This window comes from Pogona vitticeps, chromosome 4 (assembly GCF_051106095.1).
Source record: "Pogona vitticeps strain Pit_001003342236 chromosome 4, PviZW2.1, whole genome shotgun sequence".
Lineage (NCBI taxonomy): Eukaryota > Metazoa > Chordata > Lepidosauria > Squamata > Agamidae > Pogona > Pogona vitticeps.
The window spans coordinates 179417-200261 of record NC_135786.1 but is presented as its reverse complement, the minus strand read 5'-3'; the positions used below and the strand labels follow the sequence as shown (position 1 = coordinate 200261).

Below are 20845 nucleotides of genomic sequence, written 5' to 3'. Positions count from 1 at the left end.
CAGGCCAGGAGACCTGTCAGAGCCTGGGAATCGTGCTTTTCTAAAGGGCCAAGTTCTCAGATTGCTGTGTGGCTCTGGCCACTGCCCATGCCCTGAAAGGTCCCAGAGGCGGTAAGCTTCTTTCCGTGCTGCGCTCGCAGCCTGTCTGTAGGGGCTTCTCCCATGTACCCCGTCGGCCGCTGGGGACAAAAGGCTGGGCCAGAGCGCCCTTTGGCCCGGTCTTCCTGGGCTGCTCCCCAATGGTCCTTGTTTGCCCCATCCTGCCTTTCCATACAGCAGGTCTTCATCTTTCCCAGAAGTAGATTCCCTTTCACGGTGTAACTGAGCATTGAGTGCTGCTACGGTGCCACTTTGAATGAAAAGGGGGCAGAAGAACAGCACAGTGAAACCCACCCACCCACGAAGAGGGGGGGGGGGAGAGAGAGAAAGGCTCCCAGGCACCTCTTTGCTGCTTCCAGCGCCATCCAGGCCTTCCCTTGGAGCAAAGCGTAAGGGATGGTAGCGAACGGCTGCCGCCTGCTGGGCTTTGCTGGATCCAAGGAGAGGCGGGACCTCCTGGTAACAACAGGAGATGCCGGTGGGACCAGGTGTGTAGGAAGAAGCCCCCGGCCCCCCCACCCAGCCTTGGCTGCTGCCATACAAGGCGCTGCAAAAGGCGGTTGCAGCATAACCTGAGGACAGCAACCCTAACGGGGCTTCAGCCTGGGGGTCTCCTTCCCCGCCGGCCGGTGCTCGTCCCATCAGAAGGTCTGGGCCTTGAGAGCACTTGCGCGCGTTGCTGCTGCCACCACCTCGGTGCCAGGAGGCGCTGAGCTTCTTTGGGTCAGAACCGGCACCATCCTATCGCTCTTGTGGGAATTTGGATTGTGCATGACATCCTTGGCCTTCCCCTTGGTAAACACACACCCTTGAGATTTGCCTCCCCTCCCTCTAGGCTGTCATGCCGGGCGATTCCTAAATGAGACCCGAGGTGGTCCATTTACCGCAGAACCGCATTCGTGCAGTGGCCACCCAAGAGAGGAGCCCCTGAGCAGGACGGGAGTTGGACGAGGGTGCTTTTGCCAAAGGCCAGTAAAGGGGAGCCCCGCCCACCCACCCCTCTGCTGGCCTTTGGCCTAAGCTCAAAAGCCCACGAGACTCTGCCGCCTGTTCCATGCAGGCAGGAGGGCTTTCCTCCGGTCCCTGGACCTCCGTTGCCCCTTTGCGTGGGGCTCTCCCACAGCCCTTTCCCGTCCCATCGCCTCCATGTCCGGGGCAGTCTTCCCTGGGGAGGAGAAGCAGGAAACACATACACACACACCCCCGGTGTTTCGGGTGGTGCAGGCTTCTGCTTGGCCAGCTCCAGACTCTTTTGGACTGGAGTCACCTATGGAAGGAGAGCCACGTCCTTCCCTGGCCACAAAGGGGGCGGGGCGGGCACCCCTTCCCTCTGCCTGTGGGCTCTCAGCTCAGAGGCCGGTGCTCAGGACTGGGGGCGGCAGGACATGGGGCACCTCCTGAGAAAGATCCCCAAGTGATCGCCCAGAGCTTGCCAGAGTGATCAGCACCACCCTCTGGCAACAGGTGGCTCTGCAGCAGGAGATGCACGCACACACCCCGCTCCCGCCCGGGCCCCGAGGGAGGGTGCCCAAGACCTGGAGAGCCCACCGGTCTGCGGGGCTGTGGTTGCTGGTGCTGCTTGCAAGGCTGTGATGGCAGCAGCCACCCCGGGAGGAGGACAGGAAAGCTGGCAAGCCGGCGGGCAGGCTGCCAACCCTGGGAAGGACCCTCCCTGGGAGACTGTCCCAGGCAGCAAGAGGCTTCAGGCTGAGGCGACAGAGCTGCCGTGCGAAGGGGACACTGCGATGGGCCAAAGGCTGATGTCTGGCACAAAGGACTCTCTTTCCTCAACACCTGGCCAAAAAAAAAAAAAAAAAGAGCAGGGGGCGAGTTCTGTGGCTCCTTGACATGCTGTAAGTCCTCATGGCTGAGGAGGCGTGAACTGAAAGGGGTCTCAGCAGCCCTACAAGGCAAACCCCGCTTCTGAAACCGCCACACGCCCCCCCTTGCCCCCCTGCTCCTTGCTGCTCTCTTCCACCTGAGGTCGTGCCTCATCCTGGCAATGCAGAGCTGAGGTGCAGCAGGGCTGACCAGGACGCTGCGCTGCGTCCAGCCCAGCCCACGAGGCTCAGAGTTGGGGGGGCGGCAAAAGCAACGGTCAGAGTCTGCCTGCCAGGCCACCGGATCATCCCTGGCCAGCCGAGCCAAGGGCGTTGGCCCATGGGGCAGGCTGCCACCTGGGGCCTTCTTGCCTGGGGCGGGGGAGCTGGGGGGCAGCTCCCTGTTCATGCCCGGTGGTGTGGGCAAGGACTCTGCCACTCAATCCCGGTTCTGCCAGGGTCTACCGGCAGGTCAGGATGGCCGCATATCGCCTCCCACACCAGAGGCAGTCTACCTGGGAGGGCAGTGCTGCCACCACCACCCCCTCTTGCCCTGCCCTGGGCTTCCCATCGGCCCCTCCGGTCAACCACGAGGGGAGACTGAAAGCTAGATGGGGGGGGGGGGCGCGGAGTCTGCTTGGGCCTAATCCCTCCTGGGGGAGGCCCTCTCCCGTGTGGCCTCTGCGCAAGAGTGTTTCGGCATAAGGGCCAGGCTTTCCCTGGGCTGGAGCCCTTCAGGGCGGGGTAGGGGGCTGTGCCAGCGCTCCCCCTGAAAGGATCCTTCTCCCACCTCACCCCACGAGCTTGGAAGCCGCCTCAGAAGCCCTTTATGCCAGGTTTGCCAAACGACGGCCCAAGGGGGTCCAGGGAGAGCCACAGCCCTCAGAGCTTTGTGTGGAGTGCTTCTCACCCGCCCCCCGTCTTGCCCCACAGCAATGCAGGTCAGTTTGAGGAGAGGCTGTCTGCAGCCTCGCCCCCTCTCCGACCTCCCCACCTACCCTCTTGGCAGAGTTACAACAGCCAAGGGTCCCCTCCCTTGCCCGGCCCGATGCAGGGCTGGTGGCTGTCCTGAGGGCACCTCTTTCCACCTCCCACAGAGAAGAAGCGCCTTTTGGCATCTTCGTTAGGTTTCCCAAGACCAAAGTTGGCAGGCCTCCCAGGTGCGCATGCAAGCAAATCCCCTCCTTTCCTCCTGCACAGGTTGGGTGGCCGAGATTCTCTTTGGAAGCAGAAGTCCTCTGTCTGAAGAGCTGCCCGGTCCAGCTTGCCATTTAAAGAGAGAGAAAGAACGCGGTGGGGCCCATCGCCCACAGCGGCAGGCTCTGGCCAGGCTGGCAGGTCATTCTGTCCCCGTCTGCCACACGTGGGGTGTGTCCCACAAAATTCATGCACTGGTACCTGCATGCTGCCCTATGAAGGTACTTTGGGGCATTGTGTATGTGCTGCTCGCCCCCCCCCCCCGGAGTTGTGAGACTTCTCTGGATGGAACTCCTGGGATGCAGGACTCGAATGGGGGGGCGCCTGCCTGCCTAGGAGCCCCCGATTTCTCTTTATATATTTATAAATATATAAGGGGAGGGGAGGGGCAGTGCCCACCTATGATCCAACCAGGGCCCAACCCCCAGCTGATCGTGAGTAGCCATGACCCCCAGAAACAGCCTTCCCCTGAGCTGAGTTCTGGGTCCCTCTGGGCCCCTCGGTCCTCCCGTTTGGCCGGCAGCTGTGGCTCTCCAAAGGGATGGAGGCAGGGCGCTTTGCTTCCTTAGCCCTGCACAGAGGACCCCGCTGGCCTCCCCTCCCCTGGCAGCACAACCACTGGGGCAGCTGCCTGCTTAGCCTGCAAAGGGGCGAGGAGTTCTTCTTCTTCTTCTTCTTCTTCTTCTTCTTCTTCTTCTTCTTCTTCTTCTTCTTCTTCTTCTTCTTCTTCTTCTTCTTCTTCTTCTTCTTCTTCTTCTTCTTCTTCTTCTTCTTCTTCTTCTTCCTCCAAGAGCACGGAGAGGCCTCGCCCCATCCTGGCTGGGCAGGCCTGGGAAGAGAATCCCTCTGAGCCCCCTTCTCTTTGTCCCAAGGGGGTGGGCTTCAGGTGGGGGGGCACACCACCCAGCAGGGGGGGCACACCACATGGGCTCCAGGCAGCTTGAGCTCCACTCAAGCCAGGCAGGCAGGCTGAGCACCACGTACCTTTCCTCGCATCATTTCCCCACCCGCTGGTATCAATTAGTGTTAGTTAGGCTTTTTTTTTACAGCCATTGGCAGGCTGGGCACAAAACAAGCACTGGGAAAAAATGGGCGAGAAGGGCCAGGCTGTGACTGGGCCCCCTCCCAGACCCAGAGGGTGTGTCTGTGGAGGTCCAGGCTGGCCAGACGCTTCTCAGGCGGGGCTTCATCCCCCCTCCCGAGGGGGGAGGGACTGGGCAGCTTTGGGGTTGAAGGCAGATCCCCCCCCCCGGGTCCTGGCTCAGGATGAAGGCCCCTGGGGGCTGCACGCTGGGCAGTGTAAATTCTTCGGGGGGGGCAGGCCTGCCCTGGGCCGTGGTGCGCCTTGCACAGTCCCGCCGTGTCCGGGAGGGCGGAGGGCTGCCTGAGGAGTGACCTACTGGGAGAGCGGTTTCATCCTGGAGCTGGAGAATGCCCAGGCCAGAAGGCCAGAGGTCATGACTCTGATGGGCGCAGGATTCCCAAAACTGCAGAGGAGCACACCTCACCCTGCCTCGTGTCTGCCCCAGCACCACACTCCCCCCCCCCAAGACAAGCCCAGGAAGACGGCAGGCGAAGGCACATCACGGAGCCATGCGCTTTGTGCTGGGGGGAACACGTTTAATGGGGGGGCCGGGCCGGGCAGGACTGGACCAGGCGGGATCAAGGGGCGTCGGACTCCGGGGCCACGTTCATCACCACAAAACTCTTCACGTGCTGGAACTTGTTGCAGGAGAAGTCCACGTGGAGCTGCATGGTGCCAGCGCTGCACGGAGTGAACTCAAAGTAGATCTTGGACTGCTCCCCAGGCGCCAGTCCAGCCACGCTGTTTGCGGGGAAAGCGGGTTGGATGGGGGGGGGAGAGGGAGAGAGGAGGGGAGGGTGAGCTGGCGGAGCGGGTCCGGCCGCCGGGGAAGCCCCGGAGGAACAGCCACGCGCGTCTCGGAGAGAAGCCGCGGGGCTGAAGGTCTCCCCTGCCGCCCGCCCCCCTGCGGCCAAGCCCGGGCCCCGATCCCTCCTCTCCCTCCCGGATGTGGCTGATGAAAAGGGGGCTCCTCCTCCCTCCCACACACCTTCCTTGCCTTCTGAAGAGGGAGAGAGAGAGCCTCCCCGGGTCGCCAAAGGATGTTGCGAGGCTGGGGGGAGCTGTCAATGCTCCACGGACCCAACTCCCGGCTTCGGGGGGGTGTCTCTGCTCTCTCCATCAGAAGGTGCTCCCCTCCCTCTTCCGCCCCCCCCAGTCAAAACCCCCTACCGCCCCCCTCCTCCGCGGCCCCACTCACTTGATTTTGACACCTTGGCCCATCAGCGTCACCAAGAGCGCACAGTCGTCCACGGGCTCCGGGAGCGGGTTGGCGTACGAGATCTCCGCCGTGGCCAGTCGGTTGGCCACAAGATTCGGGGGGAGCTGCAGTCAGGAAAGGAACCAACCTTTCAGCTCTCCACCTCTGCCCCCCCCCCGCCCCTGCCCCCAACAACAGCACTAATACAGAGGGGAGAGGGGTGGCGGGGGGGGCTACGCTGTTTCTCGAGGGCAGCCAAATCAAGAGCAGGGCAACAGAGCTGGCAGCGCCAGACATTTTTAAGCGTGTGTGTGTGTGTGTGTGTGTGTGTGTGTGTGTGTGTGTGTGTGTGTGTGTGTGTGTGTGTGTGTGTTGGGAGGAATGCATCCTTCTGGCGGACTGGGGTTCTTCTCAGTCCCACAGCACTGTGTCCGCCCTCTCAGTCCGCGCTCTTAGGAAGACCAAACCAGCCGTGACCTCCCCCCCCCCCTTACATCACTGTAAGTGAGGCTAACAGGGCAAGCCCATCCACGTCTCCTCAGAAGGAGGTCCCAGGGAAGGTTTCAGATATGTGACCCCCGCCACCACACTGGATTCCCCATCAGACCCCCCAGCGGAGGATGGCCTCCCGGCCTCCCTGAAGAAGAGGGAGGGCATCCGCACGGGGGAGGGGGGGCTGCCTCATCTGAACTTTTTTTGGGGGAGGGGTGGAGGGCACAACGGCCCTTGGGCCTGGCTGCCTTCAAGGTGAGCTTCTGAGGCTTCCCACTGCGGCTACTCCTGCCGGTCGTGGAGGGGAGGGAGGGAGGGGGGGCGGTGAGAGACCACAGGTACACGGAACCCACAGCGTCCCTTTAGCTGGGCTTCTTGGGGGCCGAAAGGGGCCACCCCGTGTGCCACAAGGCCTGGCAGAGGCTGAGAGACCCCTCTGGTGGGGGGGGGCAGGGGAGAGACCCGGGGACACAGGCCAGCTGGGGCAGGGAGGGTTGGGACCCCTTTGCCCACCACCACCACCACCACCACATGGACGGGGGGGGGGAGAGCCAGGTGTCAGCAGCAACCCCCCCCCTCCGGCTGCAGGGGCTTCCTGCCCAGTCGGGGTGGGGGTGGCAGAAGGAGGACGTTACCGTGATGGTGATGCTGGGGCTCTGCAGGGTGAGGGCCTTCTCCACCAGCAGCTTTTCTCCCGCCTGGACGTCACACAAGGCCGTGACCAGGAGCTTCTTCTCGTCTGTCAAGGATGCTTTGTAGTGGCCGTAAGTGATCCGAAGCGGAATCTCCTTCTCTGTAAGTCAGAGCGGGGAGCGGGGGGGGGGGTGTTTCGGGTCAGGGCCCTCTGCCAGCCGCACTCTCCTCCTCTCCTGCCCTCCCCGGGCAACGTCCAGGCATTCTCCCTCGACAGCAAGCCCAAGAGAAGCCACGTGCGCACCCCTCCTTGCTTTGCCAGCTCAGCTCAGCAAGACTCCCCCCTCCCTCAGGGCAACACAGTAGAAAGGTGGGGGGGCGGCCGTGGCAGTGAGGAGGGAGCAGAAAGGGCTTCCCTTTCCCTCAACAGCTGTTTCCATGCAGCAGGACAGGCCTGGCAGGAAGATCCTCCTCATCACCATCATCCCTTTTGAGCAGACTTTCCACAGAGTGTGAGGAGCCCCCAGGACAGCTGGTTGCTGGGCTGGCGGGAGAGAGAGAGAGAGAGAGAGCTGGCCTGCCCTGGGCGGCTGCGGGGCCACAGCATCCTGGCCGGGACGGGGGGTGGTGGTGCTGGCTCTGCCTTGGTGGTCCCTCTGGCCGTAACCCTAACCCTCCTGTTTTGCTGGAGTGCCAGGCTGGGCCCCTGCTGTGCTACTCTGTCCCCTCCGCTGGCTTGGCTTCCAGGGGCAAGGCGGGCCCACGGCCATGCTAGGCGCACCGTCACCCCAGGCTGCAAAGGAGAGGTGGATCAGCAGATGACCCTCACACCAGGGGGTGGGAGAAGGGGGCAATGGGGCGGGTGCGTCTGTCTTGCAAAATGGGCCGTGGCAGGCATGTGCATGGAGAGCGTAAGCGGCTCTGGAAACTGGTTGGGCAGGTGGGTAAAAGACCCCCTATGGCCCCACCCCTTTCCCCTGGCAGTGCCTCCCAGCGGGGAAACGTGAGGGTGGGCTACCTTCTTTGGATCCCAGCTGGACGGTGGTGGATTCCTTCAGGATCTCCTGGACAGCCCTGCGTGTGTACAAGACGGTCGACACGCTGAGGTTCACCGTGACCGTCTTTGGTGCTGTGGCCAGGTTGGCCAGAGAGAGGATCAGGTGAACATCTTTGCCAAACACCGGCGGCTGGACCAGCTTGAACTTCCCAAAGAGTTCTGGATGAGTCACCAGATCCGATGCGGCCGCATCCAGAGTGCTTGCACGTCTTGGGGCACCACGAGATCCGGACATCTCAGCACAGGCTTTCCTGTAGACGTTTCGTTCCTCAGCAGAGCCTGCGTGGAAAGAACCACAATAACATCAGTGTTTGGGCAAAACATGGTGGAAAAGAAAAGGAAAAAGCCAAAAGACTGGGACCCTTTAAAGACTTGACAAGGCAAGCCTTTGTGGATCAAAACCCACTTTTTTGAACACAGTCCTGTTATCTGTCCTGCTTGTGTTGCAGGTGGATGTTGATCCACGAGAGAGGAGATGGAAAGAAATCTGCGGCTCTTCGGAAGGCACAGCCTTTCACCTTCCTCCTGCGCTCCCAGAAATGGCAACCCGGCCAGCGGCTGTTTCCCAGCCTCTCTGCTCTTGCGCAGGTGGGGCTCCCGGCTGAGCCCTTTTGTCCTGGCCGGGGAGCTTCGCCTCTCCCTAGGAGGGACGGAGGGAGCCCATCTCTCCTCCCGGTCTCCGTCACCCCCATCGTCGCTGTGGGGTATGTGGGGAGTGGAGAGGCCATGCCCAGTTGTGCTCACAATCTGCTCTCCCCCCACCCCTCCCCTCCCCTTCCCAACTGCACATCCACCCCGAGAGCAGCAGCACGGCCCTCAGCCGAGCCGAGCCGAGCCGAGCTGAGCCGACGCCTCCAGGTTGCAGCCGGTGTGTGTTTGTGTCCTGGTGCCTCGGGAGAAGCTGGGGGGAGGGGGGAGGGGGAGGGAGGGGGTGCTCTGGGGTGTCCCTTGGAGGAGAAAGGCCTGTTGCCTGACAGAAGCCTCCGGAATGCTTGGAAAATTCCAGGTTTGGACCTGGGAAGGCAGCCAGCTCCTGCCGCTTCCTCATGAACAGGGAATGCGCCCGTGCAGCATTCCAAAGCCTTCCACCCGGCAGGAGCCCAGTGGAAATTATCCCAAGGCTGCCCAAGGACGTGCCTGGGTGTGCAGGGAGAAGCCGAAAGGAAGCCGCCCTCGAGCGAGCGAGCGGGCAAAGGCAGGCCTTTCAAGGATGCGCTCCCTCCCTGCTGGGTTGGGGCTGTGGTGGTGGGGGGGGGCAGCACACACAGCTCAGGAGCAGCCAGAGACGGGGCTGCCAGTGAGGCTACCTTGTGAGCCCCTCACAAGGAATCCCACTGGGCAGAGCCAAGGGGAACCAGCAAAGAGACTCCTCTGGGACCACCACCACCATCACCAGCAGCAGCAGCAGCTTACCTTCAGGGAACTTGTAGTTGTTGGTGATGTCCACGCGGTGGTTGCTGCCCACGGCTTTGGTGCTGATGTTCCTGCCAATGGAGGCCGTGTCGCAATAAACCCTCTCCCGTTTCCCGTTGCTGTAGCAGACCCAGCGGCAGATGTCGGCATTCACCTCCGAATAGATGAAGCCGCTGTCGTAGTTCATCCTGACGTCTCCTTGCTTGATGGCCACGACCGAGGCTGGCCCACATTGGTAGATCCCTGGAAGGAGAGCAGGATGCGACCATGGCTGTGGCACTGGGCGGCAGGGGAGCCCTTCTGGCAGAGGAGCAGAACACCGCCTTACCTTGGCTCCGCTCCTGTGGGGTCGAATCAATCACCTGCCACCCGCTGTAGCCTGTCCCCAGGTCCCTCCGGACAAACCAGCATTCGTTCCAGACATGGTAATCCCTGGAGGGGGCGAAAGGACAGGCGTGGCGCACAAGGGAGGGAGAGGCTGGCTGGGTCTTCCTTCTGCTCAGAAGGGCAGGTGGGCCCGGATTGGGGATGAGAGGGCCACCGGGTTCCCCAGGGGACGGCTGTTGTCGTCTCCCTTTGCCCCTGGTGTGCAAGCGATGGCGGCAGTGCCAGGCACCCAGGCTGGGCTTTTTCAACTTGGGGGTCTTTTTTTTAAAAAAAGCCTCTTTCACGGACAATGACCCTGCCTCACCGAAAGCACGGCAGGGCGTCGGGGAGAGGAGGACTGGGAAGCCCTCCTGCCTTTAGGACCGTTCGCCAGCCCCTTCCAGGCCTGGCACCGCACAGTCTGTCTTGGTTGGCAGGCAAGGAATTGGTGTGGGCAGGGCCCACGGGGCGTCTTCCTTGCCCCAACCATTCGCCGGCGGCCATCGGCCACCTGCTTTTGTGGGAAAGGAGGGGGCTGCCAGAGTCACCTTGGCCCCTAGGACTTCTTTATGGGGAATGCTGAGGGTCCCTGAGCCAGTGCGGCGAGGAAATGCTGGTCTGTGTGTGTCCCCCCCCACACACACACACAGAGGGGGGGGGAAAGGAGGGGCATATATTCAGCCCAGTGAAACAACTCAGGTGGGCAGGAGGGCACTTTCCCACTCCCCCCCTTCCCTCTGCAAGAGGCCCACAGAGGGTGGGGGGGCTCCACACCTGCCAGCTCACAGGCCTGGCCTTCTCCCCCACCAGCCACACATCCTCCTTCCTGCTTCTGCTCTGGAAAGCAGCCGGGAGGCTTGGCCACAGGGCAGGCGGGGAGGCCGAGGGGAGGCTCAGCGCAAAGCTCAGGCCCATGGCAAGCACAGCAGAAGGAAGCAGCCGTGGCGCCAGGGACAACCCGGGTAGAACAGCCTTGGGTATGGAGGCACCCAGACCAGGCAGAGAGTACTCTCTCACTCACACACACACACACACACATGCGGTCTCTTTTTTTTTTTCTCTCTCTCTCTCTCACCCACGCACATTATTAGAATGAAAATAAAGCTATACAAAACTTTTTTAAAATTGCTAACCATCACAGTTCTAAGCTGAAACTATGTATTTTTGACAGAGTCTCACGCAAAAACGGCAATGACATTGGGAAAAGCCAAAGGCAGCAGGAAAAGAGGAAGACACAACATGAGATGGATTGACTTCCTAGTTTGCAAAACCTGAGCAGGGCAGGTAACAACATGAGCTTTGGAGTCTTTAATTCATAAGGGAGCGATAAATGAGAAGCAACTTGACAGCACAGCACAAAGCAATGCCACAAAGCAACACAAAGCTGGACTGCAGAGTGAAATAAAATGAATCAGGTCCCAGGAAAAATCTGTGGGGCTGGAAATTGCAGCCACGCGCACCAAGCAAAGGCAGCATCCTCGGCACCGCCCGGCCTCAGGTCTTGCGCTGTGGTGTTTCATTCGTAGCTATGATTTGCAACTTATTTTTTGCTATCTCTTTTTAACAATGAGGTGGTATTATTATCCCACGTATCCACAGAACTGTAGGTGTGGAAAGGCCTCCCTCTGGACCGACCCCTCCGTTGGCTTGGTGCAACTGAGGCGACTGCTCCTTGCCCTCTCAGAGTTGGGCAGGAGAAGGATCTCGGGCAGGCAGGCCCGAGCCTTTTGCCTCCAGCCACTCGGCTCCAAGCAGGCGATGGCGCGTTATGGCCGCCTCTCCCACCTTTCCCAAGCAGTTGGCGCTTCTCCTGGCCACCCACAGCCATCCCCAAATATGCCCCTCCACCAGGGTGGGTGGGAAGGGAAAGGGGGACATGGAGGGGCTGGGGGCAGAGCCTGCCGGATCCTCGGGGAGGGCTCCGTGGCTCCTTTGACCTGAACAGCAAGCCAAAAGGAGGCCGAGCGGCCTCTGGGGCTCTTCCACATGGCTTCCCTCTCCAGGAGCAAGCCTGTGGAGTTGGCAAGAAAGGTGGGTCCCCTTCGAGCCAAAGGCACAAGAGGTGCCGCACCCACTGGCTTCGGGGAAGCCACCCGCTGGTCCCCCGTGGCCTCTGGGGAAGGGCAGGGGCTCGCCCTCCCAGAGCCGTTCATTGTGGGGTGCCTTCGCACCTTCCCTGGAGTGGGTCTGTGGGAGAAAGCCCTGAAGAGCTTGCTCGGTTCCCAGCAAGCCCTCTTCTTCCCCCCCCCCTCCACCCCTAAGAGTCTCTCCAGAGAAGCCCAGGAGGCCATTTACCAGACAGAATCCTGCCCCATCTTGAGGCTTTTCCCAGAGGGATCGTAGTACTTGTCGATGCTCAGGTTGTGGTCGGCGTCATGGGCCGAATTGAAGTTGGTCACCAAGCGAGTCGGGATCCCCAGGCACCTCAGCACTAAAAGAGGGGGGGGAGAGGGAGGCACTGAGGGCCACGTGGCGCCTTGGCCGCCCCCTCCTTCCTAGGGTCAGGCTGGGCTCGGCGAGGCCTCCCCTTTCGCTCCCGCGCCACACTCACCTGTGCCTGCCACTCCGGCAAAGACCCAGCACTGGCCATACTGGACCGGCCGGTAGTTGCCCTGGGCCCATATCCTGAGGATGTCCGTGCTCCCGTTCCACCTGGAAGGGTTCTCGTGGTGAGCAAAGGACTCGCTCCACTTGCCCTCCAGCACCCCGTTGTCGTTGTCATTGCCATTGACCTAAAATTGGAGAGGAGCATCAACTGAGCGGAGGAAGTGTGTGTATGTGTGTGTGTGTGTGTGTGTGTGTGTGTGTGTGTGTCTTGGGTTCGTCTTCCCTCGTCAGGCTGTCTTGGCGCCTTGCCATGCCCACTACCTGGGGGGGTGAAGCAGTCCAGGGGGTTTGGCCTTACCATCGAGCTGATCACTCTGCCCACGTATCTGGGGTCACTTCTGCGGGACGCGTCTCCGGTCGGGTCCTGGCGATGGTAGAGGCTCAGGTCCAGAAGCATAAGGCAGAGGTTGAGGATGCCCTGTTGGAACTGGAACGAGAAAAGGGCACCTTTGCTAAGTGAGATCAGGCAGAAGAAACCACCCACCCCCCAGCCGCCCGGCCAGGCATCCCGCTGCTTCCCGAAGCCAGGCGGAAGGGGTGCCCCCGCGCAATGGCACAGGAAGGGCTGGCCCCTGGGACCTCCGGGTCCTTGAGGATGGCCGGGTCCGAAGCCCTCCTGGGCCTGCCTCCAGGACTTCGTACTCGGCACAACTGGGGCGTCTGTCCGTCACTCCTCTGCTGCCCCCGTTTGCGCTGCTGCCACCTTTGGGAGGCCAGTCACCTCCTCCATTATAGCCCACCCATCCTCCCCCTGCCCTGAGCTAGTCCTGCAAAAGACAGGCTGGACAAGAGCTGCCCTCCCATGTGCCAGCTGCCTTGCGCAAGCACAGCCGTGCTCGGTAGTCCCCTGGCAGCCCTTTCTGCCCTGGGGCTCTGCTTAAAGAGGCTGGCTCTCCCCAGCAGTAAAGGCTGTCAATAGGACCGGTGCAAAGGCAAGGAGGAAAGGCTGACCTGGCCAAGGTACCACCCTCGCGCCTCGATGTAGTTGGCATTCCCCGCAAACATCATTCCGTTTTCGTTCAGAACGTACTCCTGTCTTTCCGCCTCATTGGCCATGTGGACAGGATCCCCTGGTGGAGAGAAAGCAATGGCTTTGGAAAAGGAGGGTTGGGCCCTGGGCAGCCGTACAGGCAGGGAGGAGGAGCCCAGCCAGGCTGTCTGCACCAGCCACCGGCACCAGTCGGCCCTGGTCCCTCTGCTGGCCTGGGCGCAAAGGACCGTCTCCAAGAGCTGCCTGCCAGCTCAGAGAAGAGGGCCTCCAATGCCCTTCGCGGGCGCCAGTACTGCTGCCGCCACCGCCACCATCACCACCGCCGCTCCGCTTTGGGGGAAGCCCGACTCTGCAGGGTCAGTCCACCGGCGCTGCAGGCGCCCATCCACCTAGCACTCGTTTATTTAAAGTTACACCAAGATAATTGCTACTTCAGTGTGCTTGCACTTAGAACACAGCAGGCGAATGTGGATTTCAGACAGAAGCATTTGTCTGATTGGATGGGCAGCATTTGAACAGGTCCTGGGCAAAGGTACCTCTGCAAATATAAGTCTCAGAGCGACAAGTGGGTCCTTATGGAGGCGCCACCGGTGAGCCTCTGCTGGAGACAAGGGGTAGCCCGGGGACTGGCATGCGGGGCAGGGTGGGGGAGGCCCTTCATTCTGCCTTGCTCCCCCCTGCAGTTGGCCACACTCAGCAGGGTGCACAGTCAGTTTTGCACCTGAGCAGAGTCTAGAACACTGGGCCCAAGGGGCCGCATCCTGTCCTGCCTGTTTGAGAAGGTCAGATATAAGGAGGCTGAGAGCACCCATGGAAGGAGGAGACGCCCATCCCGCTCCCATTTCTTTTTCTCTGTTGCTGCCTGATCGCAGCAGCTGGCCGTGGGAGGAGTCGCCTGCAGGCCCCCTCTTCTGCCTCTGCTGCTGCCTGGAACACAAGAGGCACATCTTCTTTTTTTGGAGGGTTTGTTGTTGTTGTTGTTGTTGTTGTTGTTGCCATGTTATGGCAGCCCTTTGGTGTCTATCCAAGTACCACGGGTGGGAGGCTTCTCTGTGCCTTCTCTCCCCCCCCCCCGCGTTTTGCGCTGACTTCTCTTCCAGCCCCTCCTTCTCAATAGCCCACCGCGCAGGGAGGAACTTGGGTGGGGTTCCGAGGGCAGGGCTGGATGCGGCCCACCTCTCTGTCCAGAGAAGCCCTTTCAGGGTGCCCGGGGGGGGGGCGCGGGTAGGAGAGGGAGGCGGCCGGTCCCGGCGGATCTCACCTGAGCACCAAGGGTTGAAGAGCAGGATGAACTGTCCCAGGAGGTGGGCATACACCTTGTCCCCGCAGGCCACCCGCAGGCTGAGCTTGTAGCGCCCGATGGGAGCCGTCGGGGGGCTGAGGATGGAGAAGTTGACGCAGTTGGCCTCCCGGGAGACTTCCACAGCGCTCCAGCTGCCTGCGACCAGGGCGCCGGAGACGGCGAAGACGGCCCGGGTGTAGTGGGACTCGGAAGGAGCTTTCCCTGTCGACAGGAGAGGCGGTGAGCCGGGGGGGGGGGCGAACGGGGAAGGAGGCAGGGAGCCGGGGCTGCTCGGCCGGGAGGAGGAGCCTTTGTCGAGGGCGGGCTCCGGCTCTGCTGCCCCCAAGACGGTCAGTCCAGGGAAGCGCCGGTCCGTCTGGAACGCCTAGTGGGTCCCCCGGCAGAGCGGATGCTGGCCTGTGGCCTCAGGCGCTGCACCGGGCTCTTCGGTGGCTGCCGTGACCGCAGGAGAGACTTGGGCAGCAACTGGGGGGGGGAGCTTTGGAGTGGGGCAATTTCCAGCCAGCCTGGCTCAAGCCCTGCCCTGCCCTGCCCTGCCCACACCCACACATCAGACCCAAGAATGGGGGGGGGGGAGGGGGATGAAAGGCGAGCCGAGGCATCATCCCAGGAGCAGGGCACACAAGGAGGAGGAGGTCCCAGGCGGGCAGCCCCGTCTCTCTGCAGAGCCTGAGGACAGAAGCGCGCAGAAAAGCTGCTTCAGCCCCGGCTCTCCCGCAGCCACGGCTTGCCCTGAAGATCCGGCCGGCCGGCCGAGGGGTCGAGTCTCCAGAGGTCTGCGCTGCCAAAGGACCAAACCCCTTACACCCCCGCCCCCTCCCTCTTCTGCAAGGAAGACCAAGGAGAAACCCCCCCGCCCCCGTACCTGTCTCTGCTACAAAAGCCAAGCTCTCCCCGGCTCCCACCGCTTTGTTGAAGTACACGGAGAAGGTGATCGGCTGCCCGCGGCGCATCACCGCCTCCGAGCTGGCAAAGCAGCCGGTGTGGTGCTCCCGCGAGTTGGTGGGGACCTGCCAGTTGATGTGTGTCGGGGTCAAATCTATGAAATAGCAATGCCAGGCAATAGGCGGAGGTGAGAGGAGCCGCCTGGCTCAGAGCCGTCTCACCTGGGACCCCTTCCCCTCCCCCTCCTCCAGCCCAGGGCGTGTCTCCTGCATCCCCCCCCCCCGTGAACGGAGGGATCCTTCTTGGGCAGCCGGGGGGGGGGGGAACAGGCCGCCAAGCCCTGGGAGGCTGGCCCGCGGTTTGTGACAGGCGGCGTTTCCAAGGGGCTCCGTTTACCGTCCTCGACCTGCTTCTAGGTGTCTCTTGCTTTTTTACAGAGCAAGTTGCAACGCTGAAGGAAAACAGCATCACAAAGCTCAGGACACTGCAAGAGAAACAAGGCAACGAAAGAGAAAGCAGAACCCCCAACAGGCCCCCTTTCCCCATCAGGAGCCCCCGCCGGCCGTGGTTGCCCAGGAAGGATGGACAGACGGGTGAGCCCCCCCCCGAAGGCACCCTGCTCCCGGGGCAAGAGGCTTTCCTCCTAGATGGACCCAGGAGGACTCTGTTCCATACGGCCCTCCTCTGCCAGCCCCCTGCCCCACCAAAATGGACAGAACCCACCCACCCACAAACACCCCACGTTTCCCTCTCACAATTTCTCTCGTTGGACAAAAAGAAAAGAAAAGAAAGAAAGAAAGAGAGAAAATAGATCCCAAGGTGCAAGAGATGGAAAGGGCCTGGACGCTTTCTTAGGATGGGTGGCACTGACAGCTCTCGCTCTCTGGAAGGAAGGGAGGAAGGACCTGCCCTCCCCCTTGGCCTCGGCAGGTGCGAGGAAGGTGGCAGGATGATTTGCGATGATGGGGTGGGGCTGAGTAGGGAAAGATCAAAGGCGGATTGGGCCAGGCAGAGAAATGGTTCTGCTGTGCTAGCGCCACTCACCAACCTCACTCGTAGGACCAGCTGCCCCACTGGGTCCCTGTGACCCGCAGCAGCAGCACCCCCCCCCCGCCTGCCCGCATTGCAGCCGAGGCCTGGAGGGCTCCCACATACTGCCTTCTTAAGGGGAGCTTCTGAGTGTGTTAAGTGGGAAGGGATTTAAAGGCACAGTAGGAAGAAAGGCTCTTCCAGGCACCAAGAGCTTTGGGGAAAGGACTGCATCGGTCCCCTTCCAGGACTGGTGTGTGTGTGTGTAACTTCCTGAGAAAGGCTTGGTCATTTGGCACACATGCGGTGGGCCCAGATCTGCTGGCACCAACTGACTGCCCTGACGTGGCCCACCTGCTCCCCAAGGGATAAGCTTCTGGCAGGGAGACTCCCTAGAAAGGGTAAGGGCCGGGGCATGCTTTTTGTGCTAGCACCTACCCTGTTTCCCTGAAAATAAGACCTAACCTGAACATAAGCCCTAGTATGATTTTTCAGGATGCTTGTAATATAAGCCCTACCCCAAAAATAAGCCCCAGTTCAGTGAAACCCCACCCTCCACCACTGTGCAGCAACAAGAATAAGGTGACATGACTGTATTTGAATAAATGTAGATGGTTGTACATGAAAAAAATTAAACATTCCCTGAAAATAAGCCCTAATGCATTTTTGGAGCAAAAATTAATATAAGACCCTGTCTTATTTTGGGGGAAACAGGGTAGAAAGCCACCCTCCATCCCTTTCTGGAAGGCCTGGGGAGACACTTTGCAAGCCGGTGGGTGGTGGGCAGTCTCATGACCACCCTGTTGGCTGCCTGGGCAGCAAACCTTTCTCCCTTTCCAGGCACTTCCTTCCTTCCTTCCTTCAACCCATCATCCTTCCCAGGGTTTCCTGTCCTCCCCAAAGCAGAAAGAGCAAAGGGGTGCTGAATGGCTTGAAGCTCTCCTGGAAAGATACCCCCTCCCTGCTCCCAAAGATGCCCACCAAGGGATGGCAGCCGGGATGCCAGAGGGCCAGAGAGGCAAGAGGGGGCAGAGGGAGCCACCCGTGCCCACCCCCGACGCACCTGCCATGGCTGGGTTTGCTCCTCTTCAGCTCAGTCCCAGGTCTCCTATTGCATGTTCCTTGGCGCTCTCCTGCTTTCCGCTGAACTGGGTGCAAAGTGAGGCACGTCACCCCTGAGCCCTATAAAACCACCCAAAGGCAATTAGCCAGTCCCTATAATCGGTGGCAGTGCAACTCTGATTTTCCTGTTCCATGGGAGGGGCAGCTGTGGGAGGCCAAGAAGCCACCTGTGTTTACTCGGAGGAAGTGCATTCTCTTGCATGAGGAGGCCAAGCAGGACTTCCTCCGTGGAATTCCAAGGAAAACTGTCACCTCCCAAGGTGAGGAAATGCCTGGAGAGGATGATGCAGCAGGAAAAAGGGGTTCCCTGCATGAATGCCATCATTTTTCCCCCTCTTCCACTTGCAGACTGGTATGCCCAGCATCTGGGATGCCCCGTTGACCTCGGGGCACCTGCCTCCCATTTGCTCTCTGCCCTTCCCACACAGGCTCAGAGCGCCTGCCTCTCCCCTTTTGTGGCTTGCAGTGAGGGCCTTCAGGGCCAGGTGAAGAAGGGAGGCTGAGCTGATGCTCCAGGCGCAGGGGCCACCCAGGCCTCCAGGGTGCCACCCACCCGCCCGCCTGCTCACCCATTCCTTTCTGTCCTTAAGCCAAGACAGGGAGACTCTAGAAAGCTGAAGGCGGGAGGCCTGGACAGGGTTGGCACTTGGATCATTACCCCAGTCTGGCTCCTGCCTGCCCCTTGTGCAATGCCTGGCACCCCCCTCTGCCACTTTTTCCTTGCCAGGGTTTAGAGTTAGCACCCTGGACAGCAGCCGTCTCCTCCTCCTCCTCCTCCTCAGCTGATTTCAAGGAATGTAGCTAAAAACAGGGGCCCCGCTGCAGCCCCCTGGAGGACCATTTCCTGTGGGCAGTTTGTTCCTCCTGATGCTTCGGTGGCCACTGGCCAGCATGGGCCCTGAATAGGTTCCAGGCTTTCACCATCTGGAAGCTCAGCAGCACCCGCTTCCAGGGGGGGGGAGGCCCCCCCATCACCTTTCTGCAAGGCTCGAACCCAAGTGATTGGGGTGGTGGTGGTTTGCCTGAGCTGATGCATGGCCATCCACTGCGCTGGGGGCCTCCAGGAATCTGAGGCCTCTTCCTGCCCCCCCCCAGGGTGGGGTCTTCCGGGAACCTCCTGGGGTCATAGGCCAAGGGCCTTTCCTGACTGGCCCCCGGTTTCTCAGCTCTTCCGACAAGAGGTTCTGCTCCCTGGAACTCACTTCTTTTTTCCTTCTTACTCTCAGAGTTCAAAGGGGCCCCCCACTTCCTTCCACCACCACCACCAGCAGCAGCGTGTGGGGCAAGGTCCAATTCTCCGCCCCCAGTGACTCACACCGCCCAGCTCATCAAGACAGCTGACCTCCTGTCTTGCCAGATGTGGGAGAAACCAGGGGAGCCCCTTCCCTCCCCTCACGAGGCAGCTATGACACCATGGCTTCTGGGTGGCCCCAGGGTGGGACCTCAGGCCCGGCTTCCCTTTGGGACACTCACCACTTTCTTCCGAGGAGGCTGTTGCTCATGCGGTTGCAGCCAGAACGCTCCCTCCTCTGCTCCCTCTGGGGCTGTCCCAGGTATTGCTTCAGCCACCCCCCCCGGCTCCACCCCTTCATGATGGGCCGTGATGTGGGGCGCTCAGCCCAGCTCCCCGTCCGCTTTCAAGCTCCTTCCAGCCAGGGAACTCTGCCTTTCATGTGCCCAAGAACTGGACCTGCCACCTGGGCTGCCAGCAGCCGCCATGCCTCTGCCCCAGCCCCGAATCCCCACCCCTTTCCAGGCAAATCCTGTCTGCAGGAAAGTCACCTCTGCCCAACTAGACTTTCCGGTTTGGAATGAGCTGCAGCAGCATCCTTGTTTATTTCCTGCCCTCGTCTCAGGAAAACATCTCAGCCGTGCCTCGGCTTCAGCAGTGGAGCCTGGAAGTATGCCACCGGTTGAGCAACACTGCTCCCTGTCCCACACCCAACTTAATGGTCCTGATGTTGATCTCTGTTTTACTCATGAGGAAGTAAGCTGCTCTGAAATTTCCTCTTGAGTCATGTAATGTGTGGGTGGTTCCTGAGCGACATATTAATTCTGCCGACTAACGCACCCCTCCCTCAGCCAACGTTCCACCTTATTTTTCCCCCTCCCTGAATCTTCTTCCTTCTTCTCCAAACCTCCCAAACATTTCCAGCTCCTTCCTGCTTCCTTGCAGGCCTCTGCTTCCAGGCTTTAAGTGGTGCCTGCTGCAATTACCTGCTGGCGATGCTCCACCTTCTTTCCTTCTTTCTCTCCCTCCCTCCCTCCCTCTCTCTCTCTCTCTCTCTCTCTCTCTCTCTGCTCAGGGCCTGGGACAACTTCTACAGAGCTAGCGAGGAAAAGAGCCACCCTTTCATGATGGAGCCCATGGTAGCCACCATGGGCTCCCTTCCAGGCATCTCCTTCTGGACCTCTGTGCGGATGGAACATAGTGGCCTAGTCATGACAGCCACTCTTTCTTTTCCAGAGGCTTCCCTCCAGCCCCCCCCCCGAAGCCCAGGCAGCCAGTTCTTCGTACACCAAGACTCCCATGTTGCCTCTCCCCAAATCTGCCTTCAAGGTAGCAAAAACTGGCTTCACCTTGTAGGTGGCTGCAGCAGCTCCTTCATGCACTCTTCAGTATCTCAGGACAGAATGGGAGAGGTGACAGAAATAGGCAGTGCATCATCACCATCATCATCTCTTCCTAACAGAAGAGACCCCTTTGAATGCCCCCTTACTTCTGCCCTTTTCCACGACATACCATTTCATCTCCCACCACCATGAGTGTTCCTTCTTCTGTCCACTGGGCATGTGGCATCCAGTCCCCATCTGCTAGAGAGCTCACCGGGTGGTTTCGGTCTCTGGCTGTGGAGCCAGAGGTTGGGAGTTCGATACCCCACCGGGTCTCCCAGGAGAAAACAAGCAGCCTGGGTTGCCTTGGGCTAGTGGCACGGTGATCCGAGGATGTGCCCCCAGAAGAAGGGAATGAGAAAGCCACTTCAGAGTATTTTCTGCCTGGAAAGGGTCACCATTATTCAGAAATGAGTTGATGGCACATTGTTATTATTATTCTTAATAGCAGAGACATGTTTTAATGGCAAACCACTTTCATTTTATGATCTTGACCAACTGCTTCAAAATTTAAAGCCCAGCTGGACACAATGAGGCGAAATTACACAATGCCTTTCCTCTCTGACAAGGATTCATTGGTTTCCCACATCACATCCCTGTGTTGAAAATATGTGTGTGTTTCCCATCCTCAGCATGGAAGACCTGAGGCATCCTTTGTGTGGTTAAATGAGTTGAGATGCGGCAGGTTAGCAGGCCTTTGTTTGTTTGTTTGTTTTTCTGAATTTTTTTATTAAAGAAAAACAAGAATAACAACATTAACATAAAATGTGTGTACATGCAATACAAAACAACTAGAATTCCCCAACTGTGCCACTGTCACCCTCTGGACTAGATAACCAGAAACATCATTTTTAATCCCTTTTCACCCCATTCCACTCCAAAAATATATTGATTCTTCTTCTGGCTTTTGACTTTTCCTTTTCACAAAGACATGTT

General features: G+C 60.0%; 1 protein-coding gene across 1 annotated transcript; it reads right to left on the bottom strand.

The window, feature by feature from the left end:
* Window positions 1-4715: 4715 nt before the first annotated feature.
* On the bottom strand, window positions 4716-15349 carry LOC110086246 (protein-glutamine gamma-glutamyltransferase E). The gene is made up of 12 exons (XM_072996527.2): window positions 15126-15349; window positions 14219-14461; window positions 12918-13036; window positions 12265-12393; window positions 11911-12091; window positions 11655-11790; window positions 9322-9425; window positions 8994-9236; window positions 7542-7859; window positions 6526-6683; window positions 5399-5523; window positions 4716-4941 (listed from the first exon to the last, which is right to left on the bottom strand). The coding sequence occupies exons 1-12, from the start codon at window positions 15211-15213 to the stop codon at window positions 4779-4781; spliced, it is 2007 nt and encodes a 668-aa protein (XP_072852628.2). The 5' UTR covers window positions 15214-15349; the 3' UTR covers window positions 4716-4778.
* Between the last annotated feature and the right edge of the window lie 5496 nt (window positions 15350-20845).

Bases quoted from the DNA above. Each gene is read 5' to 3' on its own strand.
- LOC110086246 (XM_072996527.2), bottom strand. From the start codon at position 15,213: ATGCGCCGCGGGCAGCCGATCACCTTCTCCGTGTACTTCAACAAAGCG. The intron at 9,426-11,654 runs GTAAATGGCCTC...CGCCCCCTCCAG, and splicing joins ATGGGGCAGGATTCTGTCTG to GGATTACCATGTCTGGAACG. The intron at 9,237-9,321 runs GTAAGGCGGTGT...CTCTCCTTCCAG, and splicing joins CCCACAGGAGCGGAGCCAAG to GGATCTACCAATGTGGGCCA.